Source organism: Perognathus longimembris, chromosome 15 (genome assembly GCF_023159225.1).
Source record: "Perognathus longimembris pacificus isolate PPM17 chromosome 15, ASM2315922v1, whole genome shotgun sequence".
NCBI lineage: Eukaryota > Metazoa > Chordata > Mammalia > Rodentia > Heteromyidae > Perognathus > Perognathus longimembris.
This window is the reverse complement of record NC_063175.1, coordinates 20804964-20826730: the sequence shown is the minus strand read 5'-3', so window position 1 is coordinate 20826730 and position 21767 is coordinate 20804964. Positions and strand designations below refer to the sequence as shown.

At 43.4% G+C, this 21767-nt stretch overlaps 1 protein-coding gene across 2 annotated transcripts in view; it reads right to left on the bottom strand.

The window, feature by feature from the left end:
* Nucleotides 1-20: 20 nt before the first annotated feature.
* Nucleotides 21-21767, bottom strand: part of Ttc39c (tetratricopeptide repeat domain 39C) — an 80828-nt gene continuing 59081 nt past the window's right edge. For both annotated transcript variants that reach the window (XM_048363071.1, XM_048363072.1), the window contains exons 7-14: nucleotides 11758-11851; nucleotides 8973-9080; nucleotides 6466-6575; nucleotides 5092-5215; nucleotides 4453-4550; nucleotides 2615-2719; nucleotides 1104-1142; nucleotides 21-610 (exon numbers count right to left, since the gene is read on the bottom strand). In XM_048363071.1, coding sequence (XP_048219028.1) covers nucleotides 521-610; nucleotides 1104-1142; nucleotides 2615-2719; nucleotides 4453-4550; nucleotides 5092-5215; nucleotides 6466-6575; nucleotides 8973-9080; nucleotides 11758-11851 — 768 coding nt within the window. In that variant the 3' untranslated portion in view covers nucleotides 21-520. The remainder of the gene's footprint in view (nucleotides 611-1103; nucleotides 1143-2614; nucleotides 2720-4452; nucleotides 4551-5091; nucleotides 5216-6465; nucleotides 6576-8972; nucleotides 9081-11757; nucleotides 11852-21767) is intronic.

The window sequence follows — 21767 nt, the reverse complement described above, 5'->3', positions numbered from 1 at the left end:
GGAATATTTTGAGGCTAAAGTAAAACAATAGAAAGCACTTTTATTATTATTATTATTATTATTGTTTTTCAAAACACAATATAAACGTTCTGTCACGGTATACCGGTCACCTTTTACAGGTTACAGCATCAGGTCTGCCATTCAATCTGTGCTTCAGGTATGTGTTCCTGCGAGGACTCCAGGATTAATAGGGACTTTGACTTTATTTTAAAAATAATAAGTCACCAAACCAAAATAAACAAGGCCACTTAACCTCTCCCCCCCACCCAGTGGTGGTTCATTATCATCATCATCATCATCATCATCATCATCATCATCATCATCACCACCACCACCACCACCACACATCACCAGCTGAAAAGAGGAGATTGTCAATGTGTTGGTGTCACCGGAAGAATATGTCTCTGCACAGGCGGCTTGTCAGAAGAAAAGCCGATCCTCACAACAGGTTGGTCCTCAGCTTTTATTTGAAGGTGTGAACCCTGGTTGGGGGGAGACAGCGCGGCCTGGGCAGGGCCTGTCACTGGGGAACCAGTTCCCTCAGGGAGGCCAGGGCGGCGTGGATGCGGACATGCAATCTGTTCTCAAAGTCATAGCCAGAGAAATCCTCCTGTAGGACGGGGAGAGGGGTGTGCATGGTGAGGTCCCCTTGCACAGATAAAGCACGCAGCATTTTACACTCCTACCGCGAAATACCCTACGCAGCTCTATGTCGACTCTGTTTTCTTACTCCCCAAACGTCAGGCTTGGTTTTCTTAAGTGAAGCTGGGCATAGTGGCTCATGCTTGGAACCCCGGTACTGAGGAGGCAGAGATAGGAGGGCGGCAAGGTAGTGAAGGCCTGGAGCTCCATCTACCTGGGAGGCTAAGGCAGGGCTTCATATGAAGCCAGGAGACTGAGGCTTCCCTGGGCAACTTAATTTTCCTCCTTAAACACTAATATGAGAGCACTTATAAAACACCTGACCATTTTCATAGACATTTTTTAAGAGCTTTGAAATTCCACTTGAAAATTCTGTGCTGGAACACTTTATAAATTTTCCAGAATCCGGATGGACAGGATAAGCAAGCCCACAAGGGAGAATTCCATGGGGAGACTGTTACCTTGGCTTGAAGCAATAGAGTTCTTCCTCTTCCTACAGTCTACGAATATAAGAAAAACACATCATCTCATGTTTCCTACATTCACAGAGGCTCATGCAGAACATGTCATGCAAGGACGTGTCCCCAGAAACATCCACAACAGAGACGGCAGAGTCCATGTCCATGTACAATGACTCCATTTTTCTTTACTACCAATATTTTTACTAGTTTACACCAAGGCATTACTTGATAATTTTTCAGTCTTCACTATTTGTAAGGTACCATACTGTAGATTAAAATCTCATGAAATAGCCTAAAATTAATGAGGACAAACACATCTCCTTTTGAAGGCACTTCTAGGTGGGAGAGTATCAAGTTCATTGTTCAGAAAACAGGCCAGGGCTGGGGATATGGCCTAGTGGCAAGAGTGCTTGCCTCGTATACATGAGACCCTGGGTTCAATTCCCCAGCACCACATATACAGAAAATGGCCAGAAGTGGCGCTGTGGCTCAAGTGGCAGAGTGCTAGCCTTGAGCAAAAAGAAGCCAGGGACAGTGCTCAGGCCCTGAGTCCAAGCCCCAGGACTGGCCAAAAAAAAAAGAAAACAGGCCAGTCTTGTTCAACTATATATGCTTACATTAACACAGCAGGAAGAGCACTTATTTCCTTCAAATAAGGGCATACAGGTCTCTATCTGAATGTGTAAAAGTTACATTTTATCCTTTGTTAAAAATAGAGCTTCAAATTAGAAGACTTTCAAATGAAAAGCCTGTTTTAGGCAAGGTAGGCTATCCATTCAAAATTAGAGTTATATTTTTATTGACTAAGCTGAATGTTTAGAAAGACCATATATTTAAAAGCTGAGTTGAATTTATAAAAACCAACATATAAAATTCTTACAATAAAGTTTATCAAAGAAGGCTTATCAACTAAATTTAGGCACCACTGAAACCCCATTAAAGAAAACAAAACACATGACACTGACCCATTTCACTATCTTAAATATACATCTAAATAGAACCTGCCAACATACATTTGTATGGTATTCTAAAATTTCAGAAGTAGTGATATACATGACCTTCATTTCTTCTCACTAACATCTTTATTAAACTGCCAAGGAAGGTCATTTTTAAAAATCCTGTTTCATACATCAAGAAGCTTGATGATTAAGTAACTTAACCAGTGGCAGACAGCTAAGTAAATGGAAGAGCTGGAACCATAACAATTTTCTTCTCCATGTTCTACAACATATCACACCATCTGTGAAAAAGGCAATGATTTTGCCTTGAATGAATCTTTGAGACTTTATATGTGTAATTCATGCCTGAGAAGACAGGAATACTAGCTTTTTGGCCCCATCCCATACACAGTGAAGGAAAACAAAGTGACTAACACCATGTTTGGTAAATTGACTTCAAGTGAAGGATGCTTCACATCTGCTCATAAATACCATTGTGCTACTAATGTACATTATAAAGGTAGGTGTGTGTGTATGTATGTGTTTATATTGTGTATAAACATCAAACCTTACCTCTGGTTTGTCTAGTAGAAGACAACCAAGTTCATAGCAAGCATATGGCTGAACATACAAGTTATTCTGACGACATAACTCATCTTTAGCCGCTCGCTGAAAGAACTGAAAGACAAACATCGGAATGAATTCATTTACCTAACTTGGTATCAGGCAAAAAAGACGACATATTTCCTTTTTTTTTCTTGATCAGACTATTCTCTTCTCCTCTCTGTTCCTTCCTGTCCAGCTCTATCAACATTTCTGAAGTCCTCTGTACTCCTGCTTGGAGCAGTTCTTCCAGGTGCGTTATCTACCAGCCTAACTTGTGTGTCCTGTTTTCCCAGTGGACACTCTACTGCTAATCATACTGCTGAAAAAAAACCTAGCTACACCCCCCATTCTAATATTTAAACAGAAAATGCCGATATAGTCAGGTGAATTGGTGAAAATTTATAATCCCAGCTACTGGAAAAGGAGGAGGCTGGAGGATTGTGACCTGGAGGCCAGCCCGTACTGAATTATCAAAGTGCTACCTCAAATACAGCATGGAAAGTCAAGTGTTAAAGTGCTGCCTATCATGCAGGGGTCAATCCCCCGTACTGTCAAAAACCAACCAATCAACCCATACCACACACAAGTCAAGAACCGTCTTTCCACATGGCTGTATCTTAGTGTCTTGCCTATAACTAATTATGCTTTCTAATCTATTAGAGCTATGTAACAATTATAACATCACACTAAAAGATTTAAAATTTCAATACAAATGTATCATATTAGCATATATGAACTGTTTGGAAAAGTAGCTAAAGCAATGCTGAGATATCCTTCTTCTAAAACTAACCAGGCTGCATTTGGGAGTAGGGTGCTTGCCTAGCATGAGGCTCTGAGTTTGATCACCAGTGTGCACACAAACACACGTGTAAATTGGCAAAAAACAAGAACAATGCAATTCTTCCACCTACATCAGAAAATAATAAATGATTCTTTCTCATCTACTATTTACACATACTAGCTGTCATGGCTTGAATATGAAATGTCTCCCAAGGGCTGCAGTGGTAGGATGGAGAGGGGGGTTGGGACCTGAGGATGATCATCCACCCATGAACTCATAAGAGAAAGGACTGTTAGGACACAAGGCCTGGCTGGAGGGGGAAGGTGACTGTGGTGCTCACAAGGGCCTGTCTGCTTCCTGGCCCCTTCCTGTCATTCTCTCTGCTTCCTGGCCCCTGTGAAGTGAGCGGCTCTGCTGTGCTCAGCCATGCCATGCTCTCTCCCCAATGATGCTCTACTTCACCACAGCCCCAAAGCAATGGAGCCAGCTAACCGCCTACAGAAACCTCTGAGACGAGGAATCAAAATAAACCTTTCTTCTAAATTATTTCCTCAAGGTATTCTGTCACAGTGGTGAACTGCTAGCTGACCCACTGTCTAAGCCAACAACCTTCCAGACCTCAGCTCCAGTTCTGCATGGTAACCTATACTGTGGAGAGAGGAGGAATAGAGGCCCAATGACATGTTCAATCACTTGTTTTGGTCTGAGGCCCAGCTCTATCACGTGAAATGCTCTCCCATCTCTGGTAAAAAGGCTGCCATATTTGATAAACAGCTAGCTCCAGAACAAAAGCTCAGATATAAAAAAGGAGGTGTTTCAAGACTCTGCAGTCAGGTTAAAAACATCACATCAACCACCATCAACTTCCAGCATCTGAAAAGAATGGCATTCACCAAACCAAGCAGATAAAGCTCCTATCAAAGTGGGAGGCTTGGTTTTCTTCAGCGTCCTTTCTTTTTCTCAATCACAGGCACAGATGTAGGTGGTCACGATTTGTTTTCTTCACACAACATTAACAGTTTACCTGAAGAGCATCTTCTGAGTTTCCTAGACATTTGTGTATGGCACCAAGAAGCAGATACTTTAAGCCAGCAACAGATGAATCATCCACTCCATGGCAAGCTTAGAGAGAAGGGGAGTGAAAAGAAGGAAATACATCCACTTAATTGTCTAGATAGTATCAAGTTAAGTGACTACTGCACACATATCACATATACTTGCACACCTAGGAAGTACAAGGACCAGCAAAGCTCATCTATGGACATAGAAACCAGGAGAGCATGCCTTGAGGGGAGATCATCTGGGAAGGGGTACCAGGGAAAGGCTGGTGGTGGAAATGTTTTCATGTCTTGACCGTTGTAATGGATGCTGGAGAATGTCTATCATAACTCATTAAATCAAAGTTTTCTATGCATACAAATCACATCTGCAGGAAACAAAGTGATTTCACTGCTGTAGGATGAATCACATTTATAAGGGCATCCATGCCCAAGTACTTATCCTAAGAAGGCCATTGTGCCTGTCTGTACCAGCTATGTGACAGCTGCCTGCACCTCTCCTCTCGACTCCACTAGGACACGCCCATGCTCTCTGAATCCAGTGATATGAGAAACTGGGGTGGGGGGCACCCTGAAGCAAGCCTATGGCACGGTCCTTGATTTACCTTGACTCATCCTCTGCAGGTTGGGGAGGGAGCAGTTGGGAAGGGCTTTCCACAGGTACAGCACCTCGATGGATGCCAGTACACACAGCACTTTTGTTGGCACTTGTTTCCGAAACCGCTCTGCCTGTAAGCAGATAGGACAATGAAGCTATGTGCTCTAAGGACAAGTTCAAATACAAAAATAGGCTTTGGAGACATATAAAGTACACAGCACATATTCAGTGTGAAGGATAAACCCACTTGACCAAATTAACAATGGCCATTTATCTATGTTTTCCTGTATAGTTTCCTATATGCTCATACTCTTACACACACTATTCAACTCAGCCTCTTCTCGCTGTTATAGGAGTTCTGAAAATGGGGAGAGACTCATTTTTATCTAAGTCAATGACAAACACCATGTGACACAGGGTCCCCATAGGCCTTCGAGCTGTAATGCTCAAAGCACCTGAGTTCCAGCACTCTTGATTTAAAATTCTTCTACTTAGCTCCAGGGTTCTCAGCTGCCTTTCACAATACAATCTAATCTACAGCTAAATTCACTCACACCATGTCCATCCAATAAAACTTTACACAAAACCTGCTTGCAGGAGAAAAGAAAACTAAGTTTTAGCTATATATATAGCTGTAAGTTTAGTTCTAGAAAAACTAAAATCATGGAAAGTTCAAACTAAGATTACCTAAGTAAATAAAGGGTACTCAGCAAAATCTTATTCTCTGGGATGCCGAATACATTTGGAACATGGTCCCTATGGCTTTCTGAGCTTTCTACAGAGAAACCTGATGCATCATGTTAGCTTTTTCCTTGTCAGAATATGAGCACCAGGGGGTTGGGGATGGCACTTAGTGGTACAGTGCTTTTCTAGCACACATGAAGCCCTGGGTCCAATTCCTCAGCACCACATAAACAGAAAAAACCAGAAGTGGCGCCGTGGCTCAAGTGTTAGAGTGCTAGCCTTGAGCAAAAAGAAGCCCAGGGACAGTGCCCAGGCCCTGAGTTCAAGTCCAAAGACTGAAAAAAAAAGAAAAAGAGAATATGAGCATCAGACTCATTTGCACCTTGTCCTGGGCTCTCCTAATTTGTATTCCTCCTGGTCTTCAGACAAATGTTTCCCCTTTCCAAAAATGCTCATTATCTCTGCACAGTCTATAATCTGTAGTCAATTTTTAAAGCGTCTTTATTTATAGTAGCACAGCACATTTTATTCAGAGCAAAAGTGTGATCATAGGAGGAAATTCTCTCCACAGCAGTGGCTTGCATTTTAGGTGGCAAGAAAGTCACCTGGTGGAGATGATGGCCAAAGCCTGCCCAAGGCTGTGTGCACTACAAATGACCCCACAAACAATCCCCCTGATCAACAGGCTTCGACATACCTTTTTCACTGAAAACTGTTCAATCTGATTGTTCTTCCTTTTAAAGAGTTTCTGAACTTCTTTAAAGACAATCTGTGCTCCCTCCACATCGCCAGTGGCTCCCTGACAAACTGTAAGAAATCAGAATAGTATTTCTAGAGTGTGTGGGGAAATGTCACTGACAGACACGTCACAAGAAGGGTGTCACAGAAGAACAGGAGCCAGGTCAGTACACTGAGGACCACACCACAGACTCAACTACTACCCAGATGTCTCTGGCTCCTGAGCTGTGGGGTCACAGAGAAAGTACAGTTTTCTGGTCCCCCAATGCCCATTCTCTGTTGGCTGCCTATCAACCTGTACTTTCACATGGGCAGCTGCTACAGGGACCTTCCTCGATGGCTGCACAGATTCTTTCCCTCCTCCCACGTGCTGTCCGTGCAGCTACTCACACACAACTTGTCTCCAATATACTACCAAAAATGATGGAAGTAGAACTGTGGCTCAAGTGGTCGAGTGCTAGCCTTGAGTAAAAAAGCTCAAAGACAGAACCCAGGCTCTGAGTTCAAGTGCCAGGACCAGATCACACATACAAAAAAAAATCTTATTCAAATATTAGATACGGGAGGCCTGAGGGAATGGGTGCCTTAGACACTGTAGTGAGGAGGCATAGGCACAGATACATAGATATTGTTTCATACGGGCCTGTCTGATGCAATTTTGTAAGAATTTCAAGATATCTAGGATATACACATATTAGCTAGTGGCTAGTGTTAATTCTACCTTACCTTTTCTGTTTTTTTTAGTTGGACCTGGGGCTTGATCTCAGGGCCTAGGCACTATCCCTGAGCTTTTTCTGCTCAAGGCTAGTGCTCTACCACTTTGACCACAACTCCACTTCCAGTTTTAGAGTGGTTAATTGGAGATAAGCATCTCATAGACTTCCCTGCCAAGCTGACTTTGGGCTGCAATCCTCAGCTCTTGGCCTCCTGTGTAGCTAGGACTATAGGTGTGAGCTACCAGCACTTGGCTCACATCTCTACAATTTTAAACTATGTGATCCTACGTATATTACAGAGGCAGGAAACACTTTTGTCCACCAGGTAGAATCACTTGTGATTTCCCAATTCCACTTAAACTTCACTTTCAACTTAAAAAATTATCTTTAAGTAGTTGTCATTTAACAACGCAGTTTATGAATACAATATATCTTGATCAATGTCACCCCACAGTGCTGCAATTTAAAACCACATGGTATATGTACCACATTTTCCTGATCCATTCATCTATGGAGGGGCATCTGGGTACATATACACAATGGAATTTTATGCCTCTATCAGAAAGAATGACATTGTTCCATTTGTAAGGAAATGGAAGGACTTGGAAAAAGTTATACTAAGTGAAGTGAGCCAGACCCAAAGAAACATGGACTCTATGACCTCCCTTATTGGGAATAATTAGTACAGGTTTAGGCAAGCCATAGCAGAGCATCACAAGGCCCAATAGCTATACCCTTAGGAACACATAAGATGATGCTAAGTGAAATGAACTCCATGTTATGGAAACAATTGATATATCACAGTTGTAACATCCTATGTGTATGTGTAGTTTCTATTATTGATGATGTTCTTGTATCACCTTCCTATGGTTGTACCTACACTATATCTGTAATCTTATCTGAGTATATTGGAAACCGTGTTTACTGGTATTGGAAGTAGGAAATTCAAAGGGAATACCAAATTTGAGAGACACAGGGTAAAAAAAGAGAAATAACTACAAAAGCAATACTTGCAAAACTGTTTGGTGTAAGTGAACTGAACACCTGGGGGGGGAGAGAAAGGGGGGGAGGGCATGAGGGACAAGGCAACAAACAGTACAAGAAATGTATCCAATGCCCAACGTATGATACTGTAACCTCTCTGTACATCAGTTTGATAATAAAAATTTGAGAAAAAAAAATAAAAAAATAAAACCACATGGTACTGCATACCACACAAGAGCAGGGAACACTTCTGCCCACCAGGTGGCAGCACATTGCCAATTATCTCAAACAAGGGCAAATGTACAAACCACATTTTTTCTGTGATAATACTGAAATGTTGCATCTTAAATTCTATAACACCACACTGTAGGATTCAAAGTTTGAGCAGACTTGTCAAACTATGCAACTTTTTATAATCCAATGTATTAACATAATGGAAAAGATAGGTTTGTTTCCTTAAAAAAAAATTAAAATCCTAACAAAAATGTAAGAAAGGAAGGCAGTTCGAGTTTGTAAAGGGCAAATGTGTAAAACTGCAAAAGCCTTCCGGTCAGTATTTCCAAGACAGAGAAGGATCTGACAGGTCCTGGCGGGGAGTGTTGGTAAATGGGCATTGGTGGGGTACACTGCTGACTTTCTGGGCACTAGCTGGGTTAAGTGTTAGCATGCTGGGAATGTTGGAGGGACATTGACTCCCCATTGGGCAGAGCACGGCAGCTGACTGACCACAAAGATGCCCATCATGGCCTCCCAGACGTCAATTCACCTGCTGTCAAATACGCATAGTAGCACTGCGACCACCTGGATTCATTTTTCAGCCTCTCGAAGGAATCAAATGCATCCTTGAAGTTGAGCTCAATCATGCTGCACCAACCTGCAAAAGAAATATGACCCTAAGGTAGAGGGCTCCACAGTACACATTTGATGGCTGACTACTCTCCATAAATCTAGCAAACACTGAAAAATTATAATCTGAAAACTCAATGATTTTTCCCCTTAGATTTTGTTAGTACTGTAAAGTGTGAGCAAGAAAAGGTAATTTGGATTTCACAACCAATTGATCAGTAGAGAACAGTGTAGAGATTTCCAAAAAGATAATCCAATTTGCCTTATCCCACAGTGAGATTAACCCAAATCCAGTAGTACTTCTTCAAGAGTAGGCACAGACAGAAAAAGCAACAGGGGAGTCAACTATTAGATTATATATGTAGCGACTGCCTCTGAGAGCTTTAAGCCTGTGCCAGTTACCCAGTTACCACTGAGAATTCTCAGACCCCTAGGAGAAGTAGTGAGCCAGTGGGGCAGAAATTAAGCACTGCCCACTGCTTCTGAGTGACAGCAATGAAGCTGAGGGTGGGCTCCATCCTTCCTGTCCAAACACTGTCAGTCTGGTATACTGGTATGGAATAGCAACCACAAAAATGCAAGAACTTTATTCTCATTGGTTACAATGGTACTCCCTTCTATTAACTGAGTCCTTAATTCTTCCTCATCCTTACTGCAACCTTGCAAAGGTAATGACCCTGGGTTAGCAAGGAGACGACCCAACATAGCAACAAGTTGGTGACTTGCTTAAGGCCAGCTATTAAGGGGGAAGCCGTGTGGACCTAAGTCCAACTTTCATTCCTTTACACAACACTCCCTCTGAGCAGAAAAATTCTAGAGTTATCAGGTGTGCCACTAAGAAAGTGCATAATTTTGGATTGGTTTGTTAGATTAGTGGCAGTGGTGAATAAATACTTTCACAAAATTCAAATCCTATGAAATATGATCATAACCTAGTGCAGAGTAAAATGTGGACTAATTACTTTCTTCCAGTTACAAATATCAAGGTAAGGAGAGACTTGAATATAAAACAGAGGCTAAAGGCTGTGCTCTGCCATAAGCAGTAGCCGAGTGGCGATTTGTTCCTGAACCCATCTTCCTAAGGCCTCTGTTCGCTGACTCCTGCGCTCAGTTTGGCCTCTCTGCTGTCTCTTACCAGAGGCCTGGGAATCACTGCCAGAGGACGGTTGTGAAGTTCAAATTGTTTGAAACACATCTCACTCTAATTATGGCTACCATGCAAACCCCTAGAATTCAGATGATACAGAATAACAGGTTTCTGCTAAATTATATGTCACCTCTTCCTACACCATGGCAGGCACTCCAAATGCCATGGCCCTGCTCCTTATTGTTGGGTAGTTCCCAATCTTTTCACTGGCACTTTTCCTGAGTCCTCAGGAAGACAATTTACATCCACAGCAGGTGGAGCCAGTGGCAAGCACAGCAGGACCTGGAGACCGCTTCCCCAAGCCTCCCCTATGTCCCTTTGGTCCTCAGTAGAGGGCCTAGAGAACCCCCATTTCCCTCTGGAAGTGGGGCCATTTCTCCTTTCTTCACCCCTTCTTCATTCCTTCTCCATGCACTGCATAGTGTAACCTGGCACTACGAAGCAGACACTTGAAAAACTAGGAATCTCTTATTCAAACTCAAAGCTGTTTCAAGCCCTAAATAGTGTTTGCTCTTCTCTGCATAGTGGAGGAAGTGTTCCAATAAAGGATTTTGAAGGAACATACAAAGGTCAGAGAGCTGTGTGCATGCAATCTGCAAAGACTTAGCACCAACTACAAAGGAGAGGGGTTGGGCCAATCCACGCCTGCAGATGTACATTTTAACTCCCCCACAAGTGTGGGAAGCAGATGGAAGTGTGTGCCCACTTGGCATGCTGGGCATTGGGCTTGGGCACAGCTGTACTTCACAGCCGCTATGTGTGGAGGCCTAGTTATGCCAGCAGCTCCGAAGGCTTAAGAAGCCAGGCTCGGATCAAGGCTGGCCAGGGGGACAAAGGCTCGAGACCCTATTAAAAAAGAAACTAAACCAAAAAGAGCTGGGGACAAGGCTCATATGAAGAGCTCCTGCCTACAAAGTGCAAGGCTCCAAGTTCAAATCCCAGTAGTACAAAAACCCTAAGGTCTCAGGGAACATTGGTAGAAGTAGATAGTACATACTTAGTAGATCTCTGCTTTTTTTTTTTCTTCAAATAAGCATTAGTTGGAAAGGAGGAGCTTTGAGTTATGATATGCAGTCCAATAATGTACTGACAGTTACACAGTTAGTTCAGTCCACATTACTCTTTGCTCCAAATCAAAACATTAACTGGAAAGCAACAAGAGCTACATATCACAAGTGCTAGGGTAACGAACTCCAAATGAAGTAAAGCAGCATTGTGCAAGACAAATTGAACATCAAAACTGATCAAACTGGGGCTGGGGATATAGCCTCGTGGCAAGAGTGCCTGCCTCGGATACACGAGGCCCTAGGTTCGATTCCCCAGCACCACATATACAGAAAACGGCCAGAAGCGGCGCTGTGGCTCAAGAGGCAGAGTGCTAGCCTTGAGCGGGAAGAAGCCAGGGACAGTGCTCAGGCCCTGAGTCCAAGGCCCAGGACTGGCCAAAAAAAAAAAAAAACTGATCAAACTGAACATCATTACAAATGAAGAAATGCACCCCTAGAGTATAAATTCTACTTCAAAACAAAAATGCTCTGGACAGACACTTCATATTTACCGATCTCATACAGACAGACATGCTGAATCTCTCTCTGATCCACCGCAAGCTCCAGAGCCGTGTGGAAGGAAGTCAAGGCACTGTTGATTTGACACTGAGGAAAAAATAGGGACAGTTACTGGCTAAGAGCTGCTATCTTTTTCCTAGTTATCTTAATACATGTACATGTATAGTTATCTAGTTTATATATAGTTATATCACTTAGGTATATGTATATATAGTTACATAGTTTGAGTTTTGAAATGGGACCTCACATGTTCTTAACAGTTTTCAAACCACTGGGTTCTGACAATCTCCTGCCTCAGCCCCCCACATAGCTGGGATTACAGGAATAAATTAGTATGCATGGCTAGAAAATTTCTTTTGTTTGGCAGTAGATTCTGCCAGCGAGGGCTCCATTCACTGAGAGAACTTGTGTTGTTATATGTTTGCTGAATTGAGCTCTTGCTTACTAGACACATTTGACAATCACAGGAACCATGTTCCATCCTTGAGTGAATCCAACCTGGCCAGAGAGCCTCTCCATCAGCACTGAATGAACATGGAGCTACCCCTCCCCCTCCCACACCACCCCCCCCAAGCCCATCCTCAAGGACTTGTCCCCACACAGCCCTTTCACTCTCTGCCCCGCAGTGGCCATTTAATTCTGAACCCCAGAATGCTACTTTCCAGTTGCTTCGGGTCATCAAATCTCCACTCTCAGTTTTCAGAAATTCCTCCAGGACCCAGATGTCATTGGCAACCTTTGCATTCCTCCCAGTAGGCCCCCTCCCCTCGCCCCCTCATCTGCAGCTCCACTTTCTCTGCTTATCGTTTCCTGTGGCCAGCACAGCAGAGCCCAGTGGTGGGGGAAGACCACAGTCACAGGATGTAAATCACGGTCCACTCTTATGACTGTCCTATTATTGTCATTACTCTCTTATCGTGTCTAATTTACTCACTAAACTTGATCGAAAACATATATGTGGGGAAAACTTGGTTCACACAGCATTTGGTACCGTAGTGGCCTCGGGCATTGCTGTGGTCTTGAGGTATGTTCTCCATGGGTGGGAATGATGACTGTAAACTTAGTTTTTCTTTCCACTAAAGATGTTTTTCCAAGTTGGAAATGCAGATGCCTTGGCCTTAAGCACCTGATAAGAGCACTTCAAAAGATCACTGGAATAAAAAGGGATTGCTGGCTCAGAGAAAAAAGGCTTTGACAAGTGTTTGATATCACATATCTAAGCAATAAAAGCCCCTCACAGCCAGACAACTTGACCCCATGTGACCTCAGTGGGGTCTGTGACTGAGCTGGACAAGCCCTCTCTTTGCCCAGTTTTCCCATGGCCCCCAACAGCATCCGTGTGTGTGTGTGTGGTGTGTGTGTGTGTGTGTGTGTGTGTGTGTCCCCTTCTTCGCTCTCTCCTGTTTTCTTCTTCCTGTCCACCCACAAGTTGTATAGTTCATTTTCAACCTAGTGTCTAGCAAGTGAGTACCACTGCTGCATTTGTCTGCTTCTCTGCACAGCCAGATGGGCAGAGGGGGAGGGGCTGCAGGCTGCAGAGCCCGGGGCCTTGAAACATTACACAGGCACCACTGTGACTAAGTCGAGGTCATCTTCAGGCCGGCTGTGACTCAGAACTGACGTTTGAGGCCAAATGATTCATTAACCAAGTCCAAGGGCAGATCAATGAATGCCCCCAAGTACAACAGAGCTCTGGGTCAGGAAGGTTCAAACTTCAGCCTACACCCCTCTATGATCAGACATGAGTGCAGGCTAGGTAGCTACCAAGAGATTCGCAGAAGGCCACTAACTCCCATTCAAGCAGGTGTCAGGCAACTGCAGGGGGGCACTTCCATGTCAAGATGGTCCCCCCACGCATTGTGAGACATGTCTACTGTACCGCCTCCATGTCAAGATGCTCACACCAGCTATAAGGACCCAGCCAAGATGCCAAAGATGTGCGAAATCAACCTTTGACAAAGTACAGCTGCAGGAGGGTGCAGACATCTGACATCACCACCCATGTCTGGCACCTCACTCTCTGCATCATGGAAGCTTCTTCCCCCATCAGGCACACTCCCTGGGTGGCGTATTTATCACACGTAGTATTTAACCACCATCTTGAGGCTTTGCCCTCACGCGCCCCGGGTGTCAGGTTAATGACACTGGGGTTCCTGCACACAGTACTTTGGACGGGTCCTGGGCACCGCTGGCCTCAGCTGTGGGTTCAAGGCATGATGCTGCAGTGCCACACTGCCCTTCAGGGGGCAGAAAAGTGCCCGGCCTGGCACTTACTGTACAACAACAGGTACTAGGAGAGGTTAGGCTCTGGAGACAGGAAAATAAGTCCAGACAAGGTTCTGAATTCACATAAAGAAAACAACAACTATTGGAAGGGACATCATTTCTTTTAAGCCTTTCAAACACTCTCTGGACAGGCATGCAGGAATCCCATCTTCACATAAAGTTCCATGAGGCTGAGGAACTTGGTCATGGCCAATATGCTAATGGACAAACTGCTCTGTCTCCAAAGTGTACTTTCCTTAGGGAGCATAGGCAGATGGGATCCAGTTAAAGATCTTAAGGTAAAGGAGATTGGCTGGGTGAGCTGCAAATGTAATCCCCTATGTCCTTACAAAATGAAGAGACTCAGGAAGGAGGAGAGGCACAGTGACTAAAGGAAGAGAATGGCATGATTCAACCACAAATACAGAGAAACCACCAGAAGCTGCGAGAAGAAAGGAAGGAGTGCAGCCCTGGTGATGTGAGTGCTTGGGAAAATACATGTATGAGAACCGGCCAGCAGAGGCTAAAAGCTGAAGGAAGAAGTACACAGATTCAGAAATGCATAACACGTTCTTTAAAAGACTTGTGGAACTCCAAGAAATGGAAAAAGAGGTGTTTTTTTCTTCTGTTTTTCCCCTCTCATTGCTGTCTTTTTTAAAAAATTTCTGATTTGGAGAGGGGAAGAGGAAGCACAGAAATGGTGGGACAAAGGGTGAACAAATGCAGCAGTGATAGTCACTAGACACTATGTTGAAAATGAACTTTACAACTTGTTAGGGAGAAGGGTTCAGGAGGGAAAACCTGGGATCAAATGAAGGAAGAGGTGACACCGTTCAAAAAGAAATGCACTTATCACCTGACTTATGTAACTGTAATCCCTCTATATATCACCTTTTCAATGAAAATTTAAAAAATAAAAAAAGATGTGTAGGCAGAGGTGTGTCTTAGGCATCAACAGTATAGAAGGGTTCCTGTGCTCTAAGGTGAAAGAAAGAGGTTTCTATGCTGAGTTAGACAAAAGTGACCTTTGGCCAATGAGAACACACCTGGACTGATTTTAAAAAATGAAAAACAAGAGGATCAAAGTACATTACTGACATGTATGAAAATGACATAATGACTGCATCAGTTTGTTCTGTTAATATGTACTAATGAACTACTATCAAGTGTCAGTTAGGAAATGCTCCACTCTGTTAATATATCCTATAATGTTTGGGGAGTGCACCAGGACCCCTGGGAAGGCAAGATAGCTGTTACGGATCTGTTCTGCTTGTGACAAATTGTTATGTAACCTTAGGAAAAGAATCAGTTTATTTCTTTAAAAACTAAAGTGTGAGGTTAGGCACTGGTGGCTAACACCTGTAATTCTAGCTACTCAAGGAGCTGAGATCTGAGGATTGTAGTGAAAAGCCAGACTGAGCAGGATAAGTCCATGAGACTATTATCTCCAATTAACCACTGAAAAGCTGGAAGTGGAGCTGTAGGCTCAACTGGTAGAGCATCAGCCTTGAGCAAAAGAGTTCAGGGACAATACCTAAGGTCTGAAGTTCAAGCCCTCATACTGGCACACACACACTCAAAATTAAAGTATAAGCAAAGTACCAAGGCAGTATTATGGTGCTGAATGACTTTATCCCATGAGTAACCACAAAATTAATTCTAACTCTATTCTAATCATTGCTTGAGTAATTACCATAAATGGCCATTAATTTAAATGGTGGAAACATTTTTCCTTATCTTCCATCAAAATAATCTGAGATGAAAAAATAACCTATTGGAGTTTTTAACGGTTACAAATGAAATACCCACCAAAGAAAAGAAAGGCTTATTTCCAATAGGACACTTGATTTACAATTTGATGTTTAGAGAAATACGTATAATCTGGCCTGAAGAGAGAACACACACACACACACACACACACACACACACACACACACACACACACACACACACACACACACACACAGTGAAGAAATCTTTAAGTCATGAGTTGGTACCACAGTGGCTTTCATCTTGTGACAAATCCTGTCACAAAACCAGTGGAAGCCTCACAGGTAAACACAGCAAATGTTGGCTAGCTTTCCTTGCTTCTAAAACAAGCCATGAAGAACAAAAAGCACAAGTCTTGGCCAAACTAAATGGAGCATATTTATTGCCAAGTTGAAATGAGCATAATCTCAAGTTACTGCACATGCCTATGGCTATGGAGCGGGTTTTTCCAGTTAGTCAGGCCTTCCTCCTTAATAGGAAAACTCCAGATTTTTGTCTAGCAGGCATAATTAAAAGCTGTTTATTCTATCTGAAATGTAAAATGACACATTCTCATCTAAAATCCAAACAAACACATGGGGTATCCTTTAGGAAGACAGAAAACAAGGAGAAACAAAATATGAAAGGTTGAGTGATCACAGGCAATATTTCCCAGTGTATGATAATTTTATCAAAATCTTTCCACATAACTATCTGCATCCACATTACTACCTGCAATCCTAGCTACCCAAGAGGTTGAGATCTGAGAATCAAGGTTCAAAGGCACAAGCTTCAGCTGGGATAGACAAATCCAATTAAGTCTGCCTGGAAAGAATGATATCTCCAATTACCCAGTGAAAATACAGTGGTGGCTCAAGTGATTGAGTACCAGCCTTGTGTAGAAAATAAAGTGAGTATAGGTGTTGATATGCAACAAACTAAAACTAGATCCTTATATATCACCCTGCACCAAAATCAATTCCAAATGGATTAAAGACCTCGAAATCAAAACAGACACCCTGAAAACACTAAAGGAAGGAGTAGGAGAAACACTTGGGCTCCTTGGCGCAGGACGGAACTTCCTTAACAATGACCCAGAAAGGCTACAAATCAAAGAAAGTTTGGACAAATGGGACTGCATCAAACTGCAGACCTTCTGCACGGCAAAGGACATAGCTCGCAAGATAAACAGAAAGCCCACAGACTGGGAGAAGATCTTTACCGGCCATTCAACGGACAAAGGCCTCATCTCTAAAATATATGCAGAACTAAAAAAATTACATTCCTCCAAAACAAAACCACAAAGGACCAACAGCCCCCTCAACAAGTAGGCTAAAGACTTACAAAGAGACTTCTCTGATGAGGAAATAAGAATGGCCAGGAGACATATGAAAAAGTGCTCTACATCACTGGCCATAAAAGAAATGCAAATTAAAACAACACTGAGATTCCATCTCACCCCAGTAAGAATGTCCTATATCAAGAAAACTAACAACAATTGTTGGAGGGGATGTGGCCAAAAGGGAACCCTACTTCATTGTTGGTGGGAATGTAAACTGGTTCAGCCACTCTGGCAAGCAGTTATGGAGATTCCTCAGAAGGCTAAATATAGAACTCCCCTATGACCCAGCAGCTTCACTTTTGGGTATCTATCCAAAAGACCACAAACAAAATCACAGTAATGCCACCAGCACAACAATGTTCATCGCAGCACAATTTGTCATAGCTAGAATCTGGAACCAACCCAGATGCCCCTCAGTAGACGAATGGAAAGAAAATGTGGTACATTTACACAATGGAATTTTATGCCTCTATCACAAAGAATGACATTGCCCCATTCGTAAGGAAATGGAAGGACTTGGAAAAAATTATACTAAGTGAAGTGAGCCAGATCCAAAGAAACATGGACTCTGTGGTCTCCCTTATTGGGAATAATTAGTACAGGTTTAGCCAAGTCATAGCAGAGCATCACAAGAGCCCAATAGCTATACCCTTATGAACACATAAGTTGATGCTAAGTGAAATGAACTCCATGTTATGGAAACGATTGTTATATCACAGCTGTAACTACTTTCAATGTCCCATGTGTATCTGTAGCTTCTATTATTGATGATGTTCTTGTATCACCTTCCTGTGGTTGTACCTTCACTATCTCTGTAATCTTATCTGAGTATATTAGAAACCGTGTATACTGGTATTAGAAGTAGTAAATTGAAAGGGGATACCAAAATTGAGAGACACAGGGTAAAAAAAAGACAAACAACTACAAAAGCAATACTTGCAAAACTGTTTGGTGTAAGTGAACTGAACACCTGGTGGGGGAGGGAAAGGGGGAGGAGGGAGGGGGTATGAGGGACAAGGTAACAAACAGTACAAGAAATGTATCCAATGCCTAACGTACTAAACTGTAACCTCTCTGTACATCAGTTTGATAATAAAAATTTGAAAACAAACAAAAAAAAAAGAAATTAAAGTGAGAACATCCTGGCCTTCAGTTCAGGCCACAGTACCAGGGCCTTGGAAAATAAAGACAAAAACCGAAAAAGGGGAACATCAAAGGATAAAGGGTGAACCAATGCAATAGCAATACTCACAAAATTAACTGTACAACTGGGGAAGGAGGGAAGAAGGGAGGGGGTAACAAATATGACAAGAAATATATTCACTACTTTACGTATGTAACCGTAACCCCTCTGTACGTCACCTTGACAATAAAATTAATTTAAAAAATCTGAATAATATTCAGTGTCAGTATGGCTGAAGCCTGCTAATGTTATACTTTGTTCCACTCAAAAATTTTCCCTCTTAGCTACCAGGCTGAGAGGACTCACTGCCTGCAGCTACCTCCAAAAGGTTCCACCACTGGAACTGCAAGGAAAAAAAGTAGAAACAGAAGCAAGGCCAAGTCTTGTAGGACTTAGTCTAGGCTGAATCTGTAAAGGCAAGGCGCCACTCCCTGAAGCAAGCAGTCTCCACCTCCACATTGCACTGAATTCGAACTGATGAGAACGCACAGAGCTCTGTGAGGAGCGAACCTGTGCGCATTATCAGGCTCTGTCTCATCTGGCTGGCCTTGAGGGAGAGAGCCCCATTTGGGACCTCCCTGTCCCCAGGGCTGCTGGGGAGGCCTTGAACCCCAGTCCTTCTCTTGCCCATCTCCTCCCAGGAAGTGTGGTCCTGCTACAGGAGGAGTGGGTGGCATGGAAACACAGGCTGATTTTTTAAAAGAAATTTTAAGTAGTTAACAAGTACACCAAAACTTTGTGAGAAACAGCAGAATTTATGAGTTATTAAGAACAAAATAAAGCCAATATAGTGGTATGCACTGGTTATTCTGGTACTTGAAAAGCAGAGATAGAAAGATCACCTTTCAGACCAGCCTGGATAAGAGTGTGAAAGAGCAAGAGAGTACACAGGAGAAAGGGGGGGGGGAAGAAGAGATGGAGGGAGGGAAGGAAGGAGGGAGGGAGGGAAGAGAGAAAAGAAAGGGAAGGAGGGAGGGAGAGAAACAGCTACTTAGCAAGTAGACAGTGTGTATGTGTGTGCTGCAGAGAATAAAAAGATCAAGTGATTCCTAATATCACGAGGCCCTCAAGTACCAAGTAGAAATGAGACTAAATATTCACCATGTTAAATCCACAGGAGAACTTCATAGATGAGCTTTTGACCAGTTTGTGACGTCCACTCTGGCACCCAGTACCCAGGAACACTAGGAAAACCTCTGCCTTCACATAGTGTAGCCACAGCCAGGCTTTTCCTTCCAGTTGTTCTGACACACTGGGCTTTACCCGGGCCTCCTCTCTCAAACCTCGTCTGTCTCTTCACTGCTTCAGAGGAAGGGTCACACGTGGGGGGGGGGGAGGAGGAGACTGCACTCCATGCGCCCAGGACTCAGCTCATGTTGCCCTTTACCCTAATGCACCCTCTCCTAAGTGCCCAGCCCCTTTCCCCTTGTCCCCCACTGTATGTTCCACACTGATTTAGTAACCTGTGTGATTCAAGTGCATTTTCTTCAGGGCTGGGATGGGAGTCTTTTGCTCTGGGGCCTCTGGGAGAATCTGCAAGTCGTGTCTGTAGACCACCAGGGCATCAATGGTACCCACATGAAAAGGGAGGGAAGGGAAGGGAGGAGGGGAGAGGGACCCATACACTGGAGGAAAGACTCCCTGGCACTGACTCTTATGGGTCCATTCATGTGCACAGGTTCAAGTCCTCATCCCCCTCCCCCATACCTCAGAACATGACCATCTGAAACATGACTGCTGTAGGTGTGGTCATATAAGTTTAGATGAGGTCTTAATGGGCCCTAATTCGTTATGGCCTGTGTCCTCATGAAACAGAGACTCTGGACTCTGAGGCAGGCATACAGAGGGCATGCGAAGATGAAGGCAGAGGTCAGAGAGATGACTGCATGCCAAGGAATGGCAAAGGGGCGCAGCAAACCACTCATCTAGGACAGAAGCCAGGAGCAGACGTGAGCCCCCAGCCTCAGAAGGAACCAGCATGTCAGCTTCTTGGGCATGGACTTGCTGCCCAGGACCGTCTGTGGATTAAGATGCACCATTTGTGGTACTCTGTGGTGGCTACCCAAGGAAACCAATACACCAACCACGAGGGGCATCCTTTCCAGAAGCTAATGCCTATCCCACAGAAGCAATGGGTTTTTTGGTGGTGGTGGTACTGGGGATCATAAAGGCAAATATGCCATCCTGGCCACATTGCCAGCTCTGAAGTATCCTGCTTTGGTGTAAGTGGTGAGGACCCAATCTGAGCAAAGCACATTTATAGCAGGGCCCATAAGGCTCCAAACCCACCCCAGGGTTCTTTCAGGCAGCAAAGATAGGCAGGTGCAGTGTCTGCTGCACACCTGTATGTACTTATTTCTAGGTGTATATATGTGTCTATAGGATCCAGCTGAGCCACTCAGATGGTACAGAAAACCATACAGTAGTAATTTGTATAGACTGGATCTCAGGCCACAAAGGTTTGATCCAATTACATATGAGCCAGCAGTTTCAAAGGGCTGATTTTCCTATGCCTTTTTAATACAAAATGCTTTTAATATGAACCAATCATTTTTACATGTTGTTTTAGTTTGCATTTCCTTTATTACTGTGAGGTTGGTGCTATTGACCACGTGTGCATCTTAGGTTGCTGCTTGCCTGTTTAAGTGATTTGATCAATTCTGCCTTCCTGAATATGCTTAGGTTTAAAGTTATGTTTAGAACATCCTTGAGAGAGAGTTTTTAATACTTCTATGGATGTGGAATCCTTTGAGTTTTAGATAATTAGAGAAACATTCAATATGCCACAAATGGCTAGAATCCTGTAACTATAGAGATGTGATAATTACTGCACACCTGTAAAAAGGACGAGAATGAATTTTTCATTCTTCCTCTGACACACACACGTGTGCACACACACACACGCATGTTTGTACATGGCCAGGCACAGGCATTTGCAAAAGGATGATTTATAGGCTCTGAAGAAAAGCCAAAGTTGGTCTCCCAGAATTTACATCTCATTCTAATGAGGACAGAGAGTGAACAATAAGGATTTCACACAGGTGTATCCCACAAGGATTAAGTCTGGACAGAAATGAGGTGGATTTGGTCATGCAAGTGGAACAACAATCCAGGGAGCAATTAGACTGACCAGGCTCAAGGGAAGGCTCAGGAGAGGTTTCCCTAAAGATGACTTCTAACACCTGAAGAAGTTGAGGCAGTAACTGAAGCAGATGAAAGAGGAAAAAATAGCCTAGGCAGGGGACCCAGAAGGTGCAAAGGTCCAGAGGCAGTAGTGTGCCCTGTGTATTTGAGGAAAGACAGCAGCTGTGAGGCTGGAGTGTGGTAGAGGGGCACACAAGGGTGGACAATGATTGCAGAGGTAGCACGGGTCAGTTCTTATAGGGTCTTGGAGGCCACTATAAGAATTGGGGCTTTCACAATGAGACTTAAACTTTATTTAAATTTTGCTGACAAGGCCACCT